At 34.6% G+C, this 19,616-nt stretch overlaps 1 protein-coding gene across 15 annotated transcripts in view; it reads right to left on the minus strand.

Annotated features, from left to right (window-relative positions):
- Nucleotides 1–951: 951 nt before the first annotated feature.
- RALGAPA1 (Ral GTPase activating protein catalytic subunit alpha 1) overlaps nucleotides 952–19,616 on the minus strand; it is a 225,642-nt gene continuing 206,977 nt past the window's right edge. For 7 of the 15 annotated variants that reach the window (XM_023624084.2, XM_070242183.1, XM_070242151.1 and 4 more), the window contains 2 exons: nucleotides 10,638–10,762; nucleotides 952–2,284 (listed from right to left, as the gene is read on the minus strand). In XM_023624084.2, coding sequence (XP_023479852.1) covers nucleotides 2,136–2,284; nucleotides 10,638–10,762 — 274 coding nt within the window. In that variant the 3' untranslated portion in view covers nucleotides 952–2,135. Of the gene's footprint in view, nucleotides 4,005–9,999; nucleotides 10,031–10,637; nucleotides 10,763–12,151; nucleotides 12,315–13,579; nucleotides 13,691–19,616 lie in introns of those variants that run through there. The other 8 variants (XM_070242197.1, XM_070242157.1, XM_070242176.1 and 5 more) reach the window with 5 other exon arrangements.

Here is a 19,616-nt window from a genome sequence, read left to right on the forward strand (position 1 = left end):
GAGCCATTTAGACAGAATACAGACAAGAGAAATTATATTTTGTAATGAATGTAATGGTGCAGAAATGCAACGGGAAAATTTCCTTTGAGTTACGGCTGCACAGACTGAGCTCCAAAAGGCAAAGAATATGTACTATTCTTTAAATCTAAAGACACTTTACCACCCAAAAATGTCAACAGAAAAAGAAGTATTTTAAAGATGCTTTTTTGAAAAAAAAAAAGCTAGTGAAAAGTGTTATGAGAATGAAAAAGATCATGTTAACTGTGCTAACTTCACTATTTTCACTCCATTTTGTTACATATCAATCCATTAGCTGTTCATTTTTTTTTTTAAAGTGAAAGCACTACAGAAACATGTAAGCAGTTACTTGATGTTCCATTTTGTAATTCTTCACCTTGGTTGTGAAAAACTGTCCATATTGTTTAATCTTGTTCCCAGGGACCCTCTTTATCCATTTGTTTATTTTCTACACAAGCTTTTATAGGAATTTTAGTTTATTTTCTACATAGTTTCATTGGTATTTGTTTTTATTTATAAGAAAAACAAAAACAAGTGCACAGAAACTCTGAGAGGTTGTTTTAGAAACTGTCTATAAAAAGTTTTGTTCCTGAATGTTTATTATAAAACAAAGTGAAATTTAAGAAATCAAAGCAGCATGAGGCTGAGATAAATTGATGCTTTAACCAAGAGCATTGAGTGGTTTCTGGCCAGCCCTTAGGAAGCTGTACAACTTCCTGCATTTTCAATGGCTGTGGTCATCCTGAGCTCGGGATCGCTGAGAAATAAGTTGGGGTATATCCTGAGCAGGGAATTCAAGTTCACGTTTCATGATTAGCAGAGAGAACCCAGGGTGACGCTTTACATCTCTCCATTGATCACACAGCGCTGCTTAATTCTAAGAATATATATAAGACACATATAAAAGACAAATCAACACTCATGGACAGGAAGTGATAAGAATATTTTTATTGTATTATTAAATACCATATCTTTTTCACTGTTACAAATTTGTAGATACTACATGAATGATGATACATAATTTATATTTTATAGTTTGCCGGTAGGATGTATTTACACATGCAGTTAGTACCAATGTCATGCTACATTTCCCTAGGAGATGCCCGTTCCAAACAAAAAGTGAGCAAAATAAGAGCAGCTTATCTACTGTAGGAAAATACTTCTGGAGGGTGGAATGTGTCCCAACCTGCACCTGCCAGTCCAGGATTAACAATGTTAGATTTAATTTAGGATCCTGGGTCACGTTCCCTTTTAAAATAACACACATAATTTAAGCAACACATTTATATCAGAAAAGTTTTTGCCTTTTTTTCTTTCTTTCTCTCCCTTTATTCCCCCCTTTTTGTACTTAAAAAAGAACACAGATACACCAGGATCCAGAAGCCAACAATAAAGAGCCACAATCTCAAAACAGAAATGGCATTTAACAGTGATACCATTTAAAAAAGCAAAACATTAGAAAAATATGTGGAAGCTAAACATAAATTAAAGTTCAGCACAGTGATTTTTCTGGTTATCAGATATGTCATGGCATCACCTGCACAGCCGAGAAATGAGGCATTGCTTTGGGAAGAAAAAGTTAATGCTAATTACTGGAGTTGGAACTTGAAATACTAAAAGATCATTTATTTTAAGTGTTTTATTTTCATAACATAAATAATCCATACACATTCTGTGTATTAACAGATTTGCAACTTTTGCTATAACTTTACAAATGCTTAAATTTAAAAATTTACATTTGTAAAAAAAAGCATATTTTACTGAGCCATAAAGTTGCAATGGGGCACGATAAATAAAATAATGAGACCATCTGTCCAATTATATTTTGGCTCAAAGTTAATCATGAAATTAAAAGTCAAACTACACAGACATAATTATCTAGGAAGGTAAAGGGTTTAGAATCCAAGTCCACCCCCAAATACGGCAGCTTGGAGTGGGGGACCCAACTGAACCAACAACCCAAATCTAAAATATGAAGTTACAAATTATTTAAATCCAGTGTTTTCTAAAATAAACTTCAGGAAGGAACATGCATGTTCTGGCAAATACGAAGGCCTGAAAGTGTAACTCTGTCCACGTGAAGGCGGCTGCTGCTGGCCATTGCTGGCGGCGCGGCCTCAGGATTTATTGGCTGAGCCAGAGGAACGACGCAGCTTCATGGACATGCGGCTTTTGCTAGTTCGAGGCGACATGGGGGACGCCAGGTCAGCCCCATCTACCTGCGCTGCTGTGGGAGTTTCACTGGGTAGAATCTCTGGGTAGGAGCCTGTGGGAAACAGCAAGAGCTTTAGTCCAAGTCACCTGGCCTCTCATCCCATAAGAAATAGCCTTCCTGCTACTGATTTGTAGCGTGGATCCCCACCCTTACTGAGGTCTTGAGAGGAAGGAGCAAGCCCAAAATGCGCTTGTTACAATGGCCTACTAATATTTTATTTAAAGTCCAGTGATCTGGTGGCTCATGTCATCATATTAGCAAGAAAGCGCCAATCATTACTTCCAGAGCCAGAACTAACCAGAGAGCTCCCCGGAAAAAGCAAAGGGAAGTGAAATCTTTGGGTCAGAAAGGACAGGGATCCAAAGCACCATTAGCATGCAGGGGAAGGCTCAGAAGCAGGTGAAAAGGACCGAGCCCTGTCTCTGGGGGACGGGCTACAACCATCAAAAGGGCCTTCGTTGCTCAAACTTGAAAATAGCACCAAATGGTTCCAAGAAGGAATTCATTACTATGAGACCATTATACATGCTGGGTATTTAAATCTGCTTTTAAGAAGGAGCAGGGTAAATTCGTGGGGGAAGGAGGAGGACAAGAATCTCATCTGAAAGTCAGTCAAAAAGACAAAGTGACCCCTCAAAATCTCTCAGTGTAGAAGAGCTATGCTATGCCTGTGTTTCATGAACCTAACTTTTGCAGTTAGACTACTCAGTCACCGCAAGTAGGTAACCAGCAGCATTAGCAGACATCAGCATTTAAGAGAAGCGAAACGAGTTCAAATGGGAAACTTCTTTGGGTCATCCACAAAGTAGTTCTTTACTTCTGTACTTTATTTCTATGAATTATGATTCTCTAACATACAATAATACTACAGAACTTTGCACACTATGGGATCTCAAATATTTCTGAATAAGAAATTACATTAAGAAGTCCTTCAAAAACAAAGAAAATCTTTAAACAGAATAAGGAAAATTTTAAAATACTGTATATGTTAAGGCATTTAATCCAGATTTTCTGGGTCTTATGCACATGAAAATTTTCTTTATGTGTGTCACAAACAAACAAACACACATCACACAGGTTGCAGACAAACTTACACATCTCCTTACTCTGCTGGGAAGCTTCTGGCATATCTGTTAGCCAACGTGGCACCTCACTGACACCTGAAGCTTGGAAATAATTACACTAGCACTTCCATACAGTGAAACATCTGTGCCTACACTGAGGTTATCAATATTTCTAAGGAAACACAAAGCTGTTGAATAAGGGGTACAGATCCTATTGAGACTCACAGGAAATTAAGAATGGATCTCAGTAGAACAAAGTGTTTTTAAGGCCAAATATAACTATACTTAAGAGCAAACATACATTGTCCAGGAAAAAATATTTTATCACTACTCATAATCCAGGTCAATTGCCCTCCTTTTCAAAGTAACTTCCCCAACATTCTTTCTTTTCATAATTGAAATGAGGTTGGCCTTCAAAATACAAGGAAGGATGTTTCTGTTCACTTTTACTCTTCCTGAAGATCTGAATTGGTTCATACTGGACTGAGACTGGGAAACCCAGAGGAAAATATGAATCCATGGCCCTTTTAGGGAAACGCTGCAGATGGCTGGCAGGAGAAAGGTGAGAGCAGCAGCTCATGCTTCTCTGGTAATGCGTGGTGTTCCCGGCCAACCATGAGGGGCCTTCCCATGGCTGTTTACCTTGAGATGGCCAATGTTTTCTAGCGGAGGTTTGGGGAGGAAGAGAACTATCACTGCATTTCTCTCTTTGTTGTGAATGAAGAAATGAAGAAGCGAGCAGAAGTGAGAAAACAAAGAGAAAGACAGATAACAGACATGAGAGACACAGCGCAGAACCTTACAGGTGTTAACCGAAGAGCGGAGAAGAGAGTCATCAGGTTTTACTATGAAATACAATTGGGCATGCGATGCGTTAGGATGATGATGCTTCACAATGCCAATGCTTTGTAAATTCAAATGCTATACTTACCAACTAATAAAACAAGTTCAAATAGGAAAAAGAAAAGAAAAGAAAAGTCTATGAGAGATTCTGTACACATGTCCCTTTTAAAGTGTTTATTGTACTGTGGCAGGTCACGTTATCCTAATCACACAGTCAAAATCTCTAGAGCTGTACTGTCCAACAAGGTAGCCATAGCCACAATAAAATTAATTAATATTAAAACTAAGTAAAAATAAAAATTTGGCTTCTTGGTGCACTAGCCACATTTCAAGTGTTCAGTAGCCACGTGTGGCTAGGGGCAGCCATACTGGACAGTGCAGACGTGGATATTCCCATCGTCAGAGCAAATTTTACCGGAGAACACTGCTTTAGACTACGCCAAATTCAAAGAGGACTTTCCTCAAAAACAGCAATTCCTCCATGTCTCCCTTACTGCCTTCAAGGTCAAATCGCCTTTCAGTCAGCTGAGAGTCAAACCAGGCTTTTTGGTGTGTGTGGTACACGGCTCTCAACACCTCCTCACATTTTAGCAGATGGTATTTGTGGTATATACTCAGCATACACAAACTCTGTATAAATAATTTACAGTGGGTAGATCTCAACTTTAGAAGTAAAGAATACAGTGATATCTTTACTTCATTTCACATCCTATTCTGCCTAAGTATTCACCTGAATCATAAAGAATGTTGATTTATTTATTTCTATTAATATATCTTTAAGTATAAAGTTTAAAAAGTATCTGTGGGCTTCTATGTTTGTACATACTGTATCTGTTACTAACATTCTTATGGTACTCACACAGACTGTGTCTATTATCTTGATGGTATAATAAATTGATTCATATATTGTGCACTGATTACAATGAATTATTATTACAAATAATATGATGAATATGACTTTGGGGATCTATACAGATTATAAAAGGGAACTCAATGGATTGGTATTTATTGTGGCTTTTTTTTGTGTTGCTTGCTGAGAGGTATGACCAGTTTAAAACTGCTAAAGTTATTGGGTTATAAATATAACCTTTAAAAATATTGTGACTTTGAAAGCAATTCCAATTAATACTGAACTAAGAGGAAATGTGATGTGTTAGAAAAAGCTTGGGCATAGCTAAAACAGACCTAGGTTAAATGTCAAGTCTGTCATGCTGCTAGCTGTTGGATCTTGGGCAAAGTGACCTGAGATATTTTGTTTTCGTTTTTTTTTTTGCTGAGGAAGATTTGCTCTGAGCTAACATCTGTTGTCAATCTTCCATTTCTTTTCCCTTTTATGTGAGCTGCTGCTACAGTATGGCTGCTAACAGATGAGTGGTGTATATCCACGCCTGGGAACTGAACCTGGGCTGCCGAAGCAGAGCACACCAAACTTAACCAGTGGCCACTGTGGCTGGCCTGACAGTTTTCTTTTTTATAAAACAAAGACAGTACTAGTTATTTCGCAAAGTTGTGGTGGCTGAATGACTACATATTCAATGACCCTGGCATGCACAGCAGGTACACTGTAAGTGCAGCTTTATAATAAAGCTACTAAACAGATAAGAGTAAAATTTAACAGACTTTGAATCAGAACAGATGAAAATTAGAAGAGATTGAAATTGGAAACATTTTTGGAGAAAACGACCACTTCTCCCATGCCAACCTTAAAACTATTAAAAAAAATTAGAAAAAATTTTTTTCAATAGGTGGAAAAGTAGAGCCTTCAAACTAAAAGCACTTAACAATTTCTAATTTGTAGGTCAGGTTTTTGGACAATGTCTTTGTCGCCTCTCTCTTTCAACAGTAAGAAGGGTTGAAAATACTTAGACTAAATGTTAATTGCAATAGACAAGATCACAGACTCTGAAGTCAGACTTGTGCTTTACCAAGCACCAGGAGACTCTGGGTATCTGGGTGGGGCTTTTTTTTTTTTTTTTTTTTAATCTCACAGAACTGCTGCAAAGGTTAAATGAGAGAATGCATGGAGAGTACTTAGCAGAGTGCCTGGCATTCAGTAATTGCTCAATTATTATTTTATTATTTTCATTACAAAAATTTTACATCTGAATGAATGTTTGATGTGGAAACTGAACCTCGTAATTATTGCCACAAAAGGTTAATGGACTTTATTTAAGATTGATACTTTATTTAAGATTTTGCCTCTTGGTCAACAACATATGAGCCAAATTTCCAAGTTCAAAATACTGAAAACAGAATACTACATTTGGCTGTTTATAATTTCAGGCTAACCTAGTAATAAATAAATAGGATTAGGAAGCTGTTTTTAAAAACAGTAAACCAAGTTCCAGCTTATGTTCCATGTTGAAGGAAACTGGTTTTCCTGTTGGCCCTACCAATAATCTTTAGGAGATATATAAAGTAACTGTCTTCCGAGGAGCTGAAATATTTCCTTTCAGATTATTTCAGAGCCTGGGAAGACGAGGAGAGTTTAAAATAACTTTTAAAGAGGGACATCGAACTAAAAAGGTTACATAAGCAATAGCTAAATTTTGATGATTCATCCCATTCAAAGATTCAGACATGGATCTGACCATCGTCATGCTATTCCACGTACATGTGGCAATACAGAGTTTGTGAATTAACAGCAAAACTGAGGTTAGAATGAAGGAAGATTAGACGCAACTCTAGGTCTTCACAATCACTCCACCTAGATTCTCTCTTATTTTGATGGCATAGAAATATCTGAATCTCATTACTAATTTTAATAATATTGATTTCAATAGAAACTTATATGTTTTCTAAAGGCAATAATACAAAGTGGTATGCATAGCTGTAAGCATATTTATGTGTATGTGTGTAGATATATATGCATACGTAGAGAGGGAGGCAAACACCTATCAACCCTTTAATTTTTAAAGTACTAAAATGTCTAACTTAATTGTAGAAAAACAATCCATAGGGCGAGGTAGATACTAGCTCAATTAAAAGAAGAGAGTATTAGAGGTGATTCCAGACATACGACACAATAGGCATTCAAAAATATTTATTGCTGATGATAGCTTTTAAAAGACATAATACTGGAATATGGGTGTATTTTTCATGTTGAAATTGAGAAAGAATTTAATTAATATTTACTGTGCACTTGCAGCAAAACAGGATCCTGTTTCTTGTTATTGGCATCTATAATTTCTTCTATTAAAAAAAGATAATTTGAAAAGACAACGTAACATTCGGGAAAATATCTAGATTTTGAACTAATAATGTAATCTGGCCAAGAAGAGGAGTAACTTCATTTTAAAATTCAGAGTCAGAGGAGAGGTGTTCACGAATATAAAAAAGTTAAAGAAGAAGGTCACTGTAAAACTTTTGATATTTTCCACACACATGCCTGACAAAGATAAAGGGACTTTTTTCCTGTAATTTTTTTTTTAAATAAAGGAAAAGAAAAATCTAATAATGTTTTAATATAGTTATGGCAGATCAACAAAGTGTGACATCACGATATCTCCCTCAATGACCTTAGGGATAAAAATAATTCCCCTTAAGTATCAGTTTACTGCCACAGACAGAGTCCACTTTGAGAAATTACAGTCATGAAATTTATGGATCAACTATGATATACCAAAAGTGTTCTTCATATGTATTTAAATAATACTAAAAATTATCTAGAAAAATCCTGTTTGAATTTCAATGTCATCACAGCTGGTACATTACTGTTAACCAGGATGTAGGTTTTAGATAATCTTGAACCAAGTTAAGTAAACTTAAAAAACAGTATTTTTCCACACTATTCTACCAAATAGAATTATATTATAGGATTGGTTAGAAAAAAATGGATTATATGCTTTATATGATTATCATACTGATATTTCTTTAAAACTTAATTTCAAATTATTGCATTAGTATTGATGAGTATTATTTTATATACGTGGGGTATGCATAGGATATCTAAAGTGAATTCTCAATTGCAATTATGAATGCATTTCCTCAATGTGGTAAATAAATTTTATCATTACATTAAAGAGTAAAAACCTTCACAATATAATGTAATTTTTGCCAGCCACGAGTCAGGTCCGTATTGCTATTATGTGGCTTATTTCATGTTTTCTCTCTTTCACTGATTTACAACTTTAAAGGGAGTTCTATATATATGGCGTGGTTTATAACAGGAAAATAAAAATTTGGACAATTGGAAGAAAAAATAAAACAATAATTCTTCAGATATCATATTGTTTTTGCTACTGTAGAAGAGTAAATATTTCATTTTTATATTATTGTGTTTAATTGAGAGCCACTCTGATAAAAGTTTCTATCTTTTATAACTATTAAAGCCTATAAAAAACCATATAAAAATGTATTCAGTAATACCAGAACAAGTTATTTACAGGTAACAACATCCTTTTGAAAGTTACAGTGCATGTTTCTAATGATTCCTAAAGGCAAAGACAATTTTTTAAAATGAACTGAAAAGAACTTGTAGCACAGTATTATGTTTATGTTAAAATTCACATTTTCATTACTATTTAGAAAACCTAAGTTTCATGTTAAAAAAGGTGTAGAATAAATAAAATAGTAAAACAGATTAAAAAATGAAGCCAATAGAGCCTTGACTTGGTTACTGTATCGTCCTTTACTCACGTCTCAGAAAGTGAGATGACTACTTACTTCCCATATTACACATCTGGCCAAATGTGCAAGATAATATGCAAAATATGAGAAAACAATTAAGAAGAGGAGCATGAAGGACTCCAGCTGGTAAATAACTATAACATGAAAACTGACAGCTTTTATATATTTAAGGGGAAAAGTTAGTCTGAATGTGGTCCTATTATCAATGTTTTTCAGTTGTGAAATTTATGGCTTGACTATATGATACACAAGTGTTATCCATATGTATTTTAATAATGTAGTCTGATATTTTATCAGATACTCTCTATTAAAAATGAAATTTCCAGTTATACTTAACTAGCTTTTATTTTGTTGATCATTAATTTACTTTTAAATCTTTCACTATCTTTCTTAAGGCCAAACTGAGTAATTTTAGATAGTGTCAATCCACTGAAGCCAATCTTAGACTTTTTAATCTCTCTTTCAAAAGATTCGACCAAATCTAATAAAATTTTCTCTTTCCTATTCCTAGGTCTTTTAACTGAAAGGGTTCTAACTTTTTTGGTAAAATTCTTTTTATAATGGCTAATTAAATGGTGACAGAAATGGAAGCTTTAATGTCACTGACTAAATCTCAATTGAGAATTACAGTAATTTTTTTTTCCAAATAAATTAGGCCAGAAAGGGAGTATTGTGCCTTTTAAACTTGTTTAATATAAAGAATACTTATATAACATGAGAATTTAAGGCTTATTATGATGAACTTCAAGTATATTGTATTCTCTTTTCCTGCTTCCCTTGAACACCATTAAAATAGTCATCTTTGTATTTCAGGTGCCTCGTACAGTGCAAGGCACACAACAGAATAACTATTTGATGAGTTCAGATATTCAATAACAATGCAACAGATTACAAAATACAAAGACACACCATTTCAGTTCAGTAGCACTACTTTTTCATGCTGAGAAACAAAAAAGGTCTATACAGGAACAAGGTGTAACTAATTCCAACCAAGGGTTCTATTATTAGTTATTTTTATCCCAGAACCAGTGTTAGTATTTCATGCAGACCTGGGTTAGTAAGTATAATTCTGGAAGAAATTTAGTGACAATTTCTGAAATGTTTAGTATGAACCAGGGCAGTGTTAATTAAGTTTGCTTATTGTTTGAGTTACAAGCTTAGTGCTTGCTAATTTTTAAAAAAGGAAATGGGGAAAGAACAAAGGGTGTTTTGGTTGACACTTTGTCTTACCTTCAGATAAAGAGAACTGATATTTAATGATCTAAAGAGGGAAAATAAAATAAATGAAACAATCATAAGGAGTGCAAAGTATTACAGAATAGGAAGGCCATGAGTCATTTATTTTCTTACTGATTTCTTCAAAATTAGTTAATTGTGAAAATGCAGTACCCTCTTATAATCTTTAAATATTAAAAATTAATTTACTGTATTAAGTACTTCTAAATCTGGACAAGTTATTTTAAATTTAATTGTAAAATCAGAGATGATAAGGCAATATTCTTGGCCACAAGATTTGATCCTCTAAAGTTGAGAGAGTGCACGCTCAACTTGTGTTTCTTTTGCCGATACTTCAGTAATAATTCCATCAAACACAACAGTCACTGCCCATTAGCTCAGAAAAAATGTGGTGCATGTACTTTTATGAAGATTGTTGACTTTTAAAGGAACTGCATTTAGGTAAAAGAAAGTATAAATCAAATTTACAGGCCAAATTTAAATATTAAATGATGATGAAAAATATTTACATTTCAATGACTGGAATTTTATTCAAGCAAGTTTTCCATTATTTTAAAAGTTTTTAGTACAAAAGGGTATTGCATTTCAAGTTCCAATAATGAAAAGTAACTAATACTTGCTTTTAATCTTACCGGCATCAGATGGTAAATGATGGTAGGGAGCCGGAGAAAAAACCTGGGCCGCAAAATCTTCAAATGTCGTTGGTTCTAAATGGTGCTGGACAATTGTTTGCAGGTATCGCGCTCTCTCCTCATAGCTGATTTCCTTTAGTTAAGGGTGAACTTAAATGTGGCTTACATTGGAAACGAAGAGATCTCATCAGAAAGGACTGCTATGATGGCTAAGCCATTACTTCTTAATAAACATAACTATTCACTAACTATTCTTGTAAATCATTAAAAGTATGGCTTTTTAAAGAGTAAAAATACAGTTTTTAACATAAGTTTACTATTCAGGATATCATTATAAATGGCAGCTTAACAGGGAGACATTTATTAGAAAATAATTAAAACTAAATTGTAGGAAGAAAGAAAGGTAATAGTTTACTTGAGAAAGGATTCAACTGCTATCAGGTCAGCCTAGGCTCATCTTACCTTGTTAATCAGCTTCGATCTGCAGATTTACTTTGAAAAGCCACACAATTATAATGCTGTTTAAAATGCTATGTCTGAAATTCTATAGTTTTCATTTGTATGGATTTATTGTGAAAAATTCCTGCATATCTTCTTCTTTTTCTAAAATCCCTGCATTTACCCAACAATTGTTCTCATTTTGAATGGAAGACTACTGTTGCTGTAATCCTTGAATAACTCCATGCGGTTAAGATAAATACATAGTTGGATCCGTATGTCAGGAAAAAATACCTAGTCAATTACAACACTGAAACAAGCAGGAATATTTGCAAAGAGTCCACAGGACTCCTAAACACTGTCTAACAAAGCATCTACAGGGCACTGACACTGACAGAAAAATACTGTACTTCCCTTTCACCACATTTTCTTCTCTGATATTATTGACAAGCAACCAGTCCCTTGAAGTGTTGTTGCTTTTGAACAACCCACTCCAGGCTTCCTGTTTCAGCAGGCCTGATTGTGCTGTTAGCACAGAGAGGGCGAGAAAGAGAGAGAATATTTCTGTTGTTCACGAAAGCAACTATGGAAATGGCTGTCAAAATGTAGAGCAGCAGGCAGCAACATACAATTATCAGGAAAAACTCACATGCTGACTTCATGTCGTATAGTTCCTGAACTGAGAAATCAGTTAACCTTTCTTCTACAACTTTTGAAATTTTCCTGCTGTACTCAACGTGCTATGTTGATAGGCTTTACATAAGATATTTAAATAAGTATAAAGGATAATAAAATTTGCCCATTTGTTCTTCTTTCTTCACTGAATTTTTTCCAAAACCCACTTCAATATTTTCTCCTCAAAATTCCTTATTCTTTTAAAATTGCAATTCAACTATTGTTCTACAATTCTAGAAAGTGTAGACCAAGTCTACAACTAAGACCAAGAAAAATAATTTGAGAGGAATATAATTTAAAATGATATCCAATGGGAGATACAGCCAGTTACACTTACAAAAGGTTATTGATTAAGAAGAGGAAAAGAGGTAAAGGTAAGACTATATTCATTAGGTGCTTAACTTAGACTGTGATGTCTTCTGCCCTCTAAATGGCTTGAGCACTCTATTCTTGTATGACAGTTTATTTTATGCATCAAATATTGAAATAATCTGAACTCCAATCCTTGCAGTCCATTATTTTCAATTCTTTATGCTGGGGTTGAACTTCAAAAGAATTTCCCTTCTGAAATGGGTAGCAACAGGACAAGATGCTACATTAAAATGATCAGTGTAAGGATTTTACGGAAGGATCATACAGACATTTTTGAGTGTTAACACAGAAAGTAATATAGAACACTTTTTAAAAAGGGTATATGGTTATAAGTGGAAGAGGATGAAACTGATGGTTCAATCTAAATAATACCACATATCTCACAACTTGTTGGAAAGTACTTTTTTCATTGGGGGAGATTCACAGCTGCCGAATTTTCTGCAGTTAATAGAGTCCTTTGATTCACAGCAGTGCCCCTTGTACAAAAAATACTGGCCTTTGTGTATTACCAGAAACTAATTTTCTATTTGGCTGAAAAGGGAAAAATGGGGTTATTGCTTCTCCCTCCTACAGAGCTTTTCATTATGCCTGATGCACTCAACTTCTAAGCTCTTCTGAGAAAAAAAATAACTGAAGAGGCAAGAGGTAGAAAAATGAGCTTGTTAGCACATTAGAAGTGAAGTATCTTGGTGGGCCCTAGAAATTCCCAGTGGTGTGTTAACTTATCACTCTATGCATGCTGGCACTGATAGTCTCCCAATTGATCACTCTCTTTTCGCACCAAAGGTGCTGCCAGGAAGCAAAGGCTGAAGGCCCACAGGAGAACAGTCTGCTATCAAAACAAGCTGTTTTTAAAAGTCTGCTTGAATGGGTAAAACGCTTCATGAAAAGGAGGGTGGAGACACCTACCTGCTTTTAAAATGCTCTACTTTCAGAGGGCCTATAAATGAAATATTTTACTTTATCTTATTAGAGTTAGAGTTTACAAAAAAATTAGGCAGAAAGAAAGCAAATGTTAATATTTCTAAAGCAGGGAGAATATTTCCAATGTAGTAAAATTTATTAAAGCAAGAAATGACTATCTAGATAAAATACATTTTGGGATGTAATTCTATTTCACTATAAAAGAAGGAGATTTATAAAACTCTGAAGAAACTCTAATATAAAGCTATACAAACTAAAATTATCCAGATACAATATACTCATTTTGTGTAAAAACACATGATGTATTTAACAAAATTATTAAAAAACTTCATGATGCTTTCTAAAACAATTTTTAGAAGTTCAAACATAGGTGGCAAAGTGAAGGAGAACAATCATGAATGGTTGACTTTAAATGCAAAACTGTACGGCTTATCACAAATTAGGCAGGCTAACGGCTGACGGTTCCTTTTTGGAGGGTTATCTTCAGTAAACACTGTTAGCTTAGAAAAGAATTATAGTCGACAGTAACTCACCTTCTAAATGCTAAATATTCTTTATAATTTTCCAGATTTGATGTAGGCTTATAAACAAATCAAAATGAGCCAACTCAATCTACAGTACTTGAATCTTTTCCTCTTTTAACTCTGGAAAATATATATTAAGGAGATATAATGAACTCTACTTAAACCATAGTCCTGAGTCCACAAACAAGGTGCTTTTTGTGACTGAGCTGATTCTAAAGTTCCAAACAGTGTTGTTAGCATCTGCAACGGTCACCTGAATCCAGGGCAGTTAATTCCTGTATCTCCTTATAATAGGTTAGACCCTTATTCCTCAAAAGGCAGCTCTCTAGGGAAGAGTTATTAGTACCTATAAATTGAGTGGCATACACAAACTTGATGGCTAGCAACAACAGGATAGCTCAAGCTATATTCCTACTCTGAGTATATGTTATCACTGGCATTGAAATTAAAAAACTGAAACGAGATGATAAAAAAAGTAATGGAAAACTAAAAAATTCAGAACAAAATTTAAAGTACAAGTTGAATTAAGAAGGCTTTTGTTGTAAATTTAAAACAACCCCAGCCAAAGCTAGCTAATAAAAAGCCGTTTGATGGGGGAGACTTTCAGCTGGTAGGGATCTTTAATATAGAACTAGCCAATCAAAAGAAATAACACACAGGTGCTGCAATCACAGCACTGTAATGATCCACTAATCCTCCTTCCTTCTACTTTCTGCAAAGGCAGAAAAGGGGGGAAGGACTATTACTATTCTAAAAATAAAGGGAACTAAACATTTTCTATAGTACAGTTTAAACCTAATTTGTACTTCATTAATATTAAGTTAATATTATTATTCATTTTAAGTAACTACTTTTGATTTTAAACTTACATATGAAATTATTTACGGTCCTCTGCCACTGTGTCAAGACCAGCTGTCAAGAAACTGGGGTTCAATTTCAGCCGGTCCTGGAAAGAGATGCTTGAATTCTCTGTGCTGCAGTTTATCTATATGTTAAATGGGGACACCACCACCTGCTCCTATTTATGTCATAGGGATGTTTAAGATAAAGGATATAAATAGTCAATAACCCAAAAGTCCCCCTACATCTGTGCTGAAAATGGTTTATTTTGACCTTTGGCTCAAGTCTTCGTAAACAGCAGGTGCTTTCTCCTTGAGGACAATTTTCAATGTCAGTTTAAGAAATATACCTGTATTCATGTGCAAGAACTCTTTGATAATACTTCTTGCTTGTGGTATGTACAGAGGGACTTTTGACTTATTCTGATGAGAGGAAACTGATTTCTCATGAGAAAAAGACACAATACGAAGAAAAGATACTGCAGAAGGTTAATTACTACCACGGCTGTCAATTTTACTAATGTATAGGGAGACTAGACAAAAGGGAGATTTGCTTTTAAAGAAGCAACAACCCTTCATTCTCCACAATATTAATATAATGTACTTTTGAACTGCTTTTACTGTCACAAAAGGCAAAACTTTCAGTTTTGTGATCACTAATTCCATGGCATGCCCAGCAGGTTGTATAAACGTTTAGTTCAAATGTGATTCGTGACAAGTCTCAAAGAAATGGAAATGTGTGTGTGTATATATACATGTGTGTATATATGTAGGTTGTACATAGCAAGAATGAATAAAAAGTATAATTTTTCACAAAAAAGAGCTATGAAAATTTTAATTATAAGCAGACATCAAAGACACACCACTGCTTAGTTTCTTTTTAAATTCAGGTTCAATGTTTTCTTTCCTAAACAAGAAAAGAAAAAACTATTGCTCCTTTTTAAGTAAAGGCAAAGTATGAAGTGTGTATATCTGTGCTCAATGTCATAGCCTCAGGGCTTAAGTCCCATTCCGAAATTCCTAATTTAGTAAGCACTTGCCTACACTCATATATTTCTGTGGCTTCTTTGCAGTTTTAGCACTTAGGAATCTCAGCTCCCTTCTCTGTATAGAAGATTCCAAGAACAGTAATTGCAGGAAAAGGGAGAGTATTGCCTACTGACTTAAAACTTTTGGAGAGTACTGCTTACAGTATTCACGAAGTTTGTAAGATGGTTGGTAGCTTGAAATTGGCTATAGTGGGAGTTTTCACAACACAGAACTCCACGAACACCACAAACTGGGGCCTCGCCTGCTCTCGAGAGCCAGTTGTTAAACAACGTGTGCCTCTTTCCTCGTGCTTGTTCTCCTAACCAACTAGTGAGGAGACTATGCCATGGGGCAGAGGTCGTGTCTTTTTGTCTTGTATCTCCGGCACCTAACACAGTAGTACTCAATGACTGTTTACAAATTACAGATGGAATGAATACAGCTGGTTTGACAGTCGATTAGGAGATGCTATACAGACAGCCCCCTTCCCCGAATCCCAACCTGGCTCCCCAGGGGCAAACCTCTCTGGGGCAAGTATAGTTGGGACATTCTTAGGATTATATATACAGAGTATGAGTCTTACTTGTGACAAAGAGTTGGTTTCACCCCTACCCTTGATATTGCTGACCTTTGGAAGAAGAAGTGAACAAAGCACAGTGTATACATAGATAAGGTGTAACATTAAGTGAAAAGAAAACTGGTAGTAAATTCTCAAAAAAATTATAATTGTTTAAAGAAGAAATTCTACAAATGTTCAAAGTAACTACAACTCACTACAATTCAGCATTAAAAAAACATTTTGCCCCATTGGTTGTGATAATTTTTTTTTTAATTTAAAGAAAGTAAAAAATTTTTCATAAATTCTACAATGGTTTGAGATAATGAATTTCGTTAAACTAATTCTTTTCATTTAAAAGGCCATCTATAGAGAATGGAGAAAAGGAAGAAACTTTGAGAAAAATCTCTATGGATAAATTTCAAAACCATTTTAGACAGATTTTCAAAAGTGCTCTGTATGCCTTAAGAATAGAGGTGATAATACCCTTGAAATACAATGGTTGGGAGCTTAAATATTTAGGTTTTTAAAGAGGCCACCTTGAGAGGGTTTAATCCCTAGGCATCATTTATTGAGAATTATCTTAGGGCAGCAGGAACTAGAGGAAGGATACGACAATGATTTACCAACATTACTTCCTGGAAACTTAGCAAAAGCAGCAAAATGTTTCTTCAGCAAGAACTCTTGCCTTGATGGAGAGCACAAAAAGATATTTGCCTGGAAGAACAAAGCTGCTGATTGGTAGAGCTGGGACTAGAACCGTGGTCATTTAACAGTCCAGTGCTCTTTCTGCATCCAATCTCAATGATCTGGGTTTTGTATGTAAGAAGCATTTTAATTGGTTCAGGCTGGCCAACACAATGAATGTTAGCTTAAATACTAAGACCGGCAATTTTTGAAAAATGTTTGTTTCTATACTAGGATATCATATGTAGTACAGTCATGCACTGCTTAACAACGGGGATATGTTCTGAGAAATGCATCGTTAGGTGATTTTGTTGTTGTGCAAACATCATAGAGTGTACTTACACGAATCCAGACGGTATAGGCTATGAGACACCTAGGCTTTATGGTACTAATCTTAAGGGACCACTGCCATATATGTAGTCTGTCATTGACGGTAACGTCATTTGGCAGCATGTGACTATAGAGTAAAAATCCTTGGCATGCTCTTAAAATAAAAACGAGAAAATAAATCACATTTGGCTTTTTAGTTCTAAAAGGCCCTGAAATATCTTCAAACAGTCTGAGGCAATATCATTACACAGGGTCTTGAAAAAATAATGAAAAATAAGAATTTTATTGAGATATATGATGTGAGTAGATATATTTTCCAAGTACATCTCAAAGATCTCATGGCTATTATTATCAGTAATAAAGTGGCATATTTTCCTGAAATATATAGGGCAATTAAATATCTCATGGGCTAATAGGCACTGCTTATTTATAAGACGGAAGTAAACTATATTGCTTACCTTATAGAGCAAGATCTGGTAAATTAATACTCCATTCCTTTCCTACAGTAGCTAATTTCTTCAAGAAACACGTAGTCTAGTTCATATGCAGTAAAAATAAGATTCCCCTAAATAAGTAGTATGAATCTTGGTATTAATATTATTTATTTGTACTATGTTAACAGAAATTCTTCTCAAAGTCTGCAGCGGGTTATGTCAAACTATTGTGTATGATTTTTATGATGCCTTATACTAACGAAATTCTTTAGTAGGTGATACTATCTACACTATGAAAGAAAAGCTGTGATTTGTCAGAGTAGACAAAGCTGGGCTTTAATCCACCCTTTTAACCATACTGCCAAGTCTATATTGTTTTCACTGCGTCTCAATTAGGAGACAGGCAGGACACCTGGTACTTCTTTATCTAAGTCCCATGGGCTGCCAGATGACTCAAAATCCATAACAGGTGCTAAGGCAGTGTGAGGATAGTCCTATTATTGAAAGCTGGAGTTGAATAAAATTTGGACCATATGTAATTGCTCATAAATCAGTCAATTACTAAATGAAAACATTAAATAAAAAGTTGATAAGCCCAATTCTACCAAAGCACATGTAAATATATTTAAAAAGATTAACCTTAAATAAATAGGATTAAAAACTTAAACCCTACCTAAAGGTTCTGAAAATCCTTCCTAATTTAATAATCCAATAATCACTGGTGGTTTCTAAAAAGCACTAACATGATTATTAAATATGTATATCTTATTCCACTTTCATAAAAGTTGTATAAAGCAAAACATTTAAAGGAAAAACTAAGTTATCTGAATTTCAAATTTAATGAAATTAACATTTTGGACTCTCATTCTTGATAAGATCTACTTGCAAGTATCATCATTAATAATGAGACTTCTATAGTCAATAGAGAACTGCTTCAGAATCACTAGCATTAGAGTAAGAATTTAAAAAACATTGGGGGAAAACTGGAAACAATCACTTTGTGTTACTCCTTTCAGGAATAAAAATTTCAGTACATTAAAGTTGAGGAAGTAAATGCATGTGTTTGAACTAAACACTAAACTTGAGTTCTGTCAGAAGATTGAAAAAGGAAAAAAATAACTAAATAAGTGAAATTTTACAGTGTACAATTACTTAAGTGTTATCTGTACCTAAATGTGCACTAACTTAATTAAGATTTTGTTTAAATGCTGTAATTATCAGGAGTACGAAAAAAGGTAATTTATGATCATGGTAAGTAGTTACAAAGTGCAGCAAACTGTCATTTAAGACAGTGTCATAGAATCTACGATAAACAATATATTGGCTGAAACTAATGCACAATATGCCCCCAGGGAGTGAGAGGCTTAGAGACTGGACCGTAACATGAAAATCTACCCATTAATCTTGACTTAAATATAATCTATCCTGCAGTAAAAGGAAGAATGGGCATTCAATGAATTACTGTTTTTGAAATATTGCCTGGGAGCCCATTTACTAAAATCATTTATGGGGACACGAGGAGATGGAATACTAGCAAATTTCAGAGACTGTGACTAATTTTACAAAACATGCATTTGATTTTCCCCCAATTAGCAGGAGCATCCCACTTAAAAAAATTATAGATTAAAAAAGTTTTCTTAAAATCTCTCTCCCTAATCCTTTGAAAAGACATGTTGCATAAATTACAATATTGCATTTAGTCAACTTAAGTTCAGCTGAAAAAAAAATCATCTATGGACATACACTGCGGGGTCAGGATCCCGGGGGCTGAAATAAGCTTTATTTTAATTTTTCTAAGATTGCAGATCATTGTTTCTTTGCATCAGAACCACCAACTGCTTGATTAGATTGACAAGAAGAAAACGGACGGGCCAAGAACAGTGTTTATACAAATATCATGGCATACAATGCTTCATAAAGAAGGAACAACCCTCACATGTTTAAAGATATCCCAAACGGAATGCACTGAGAGGGAACCGTGAGGGCCTGAAAGCTATCAGCCTCTCTTTTAAAAGATAAATCCATATTTAACCTTAAGATTTGCTGCCCGGTTTCTCTTTAGTGGATTCTTTCAGCACTTGTAATTGTTATGCATAAAATTAATTTACATTTCTATATTAATATGGCTTATATGTATTAAGATGATATTTGGGAATTCTAAAAAGCACAGT

This window comes from Equus caballus, chromosome 1 (assembly GCF_041296265.1).
Source record: "Equus caballus isolate H_3958 breed thoroughbred chromosome 1, TB-T2T, whole genome shotgun sequence".
Taxonomy (NCBI): domain Eukaryota; kingdom Metazoa; phylum Chordata; class Mammalia; order Perissodactyla; family Equidae; genus Equus; species Equus caballus.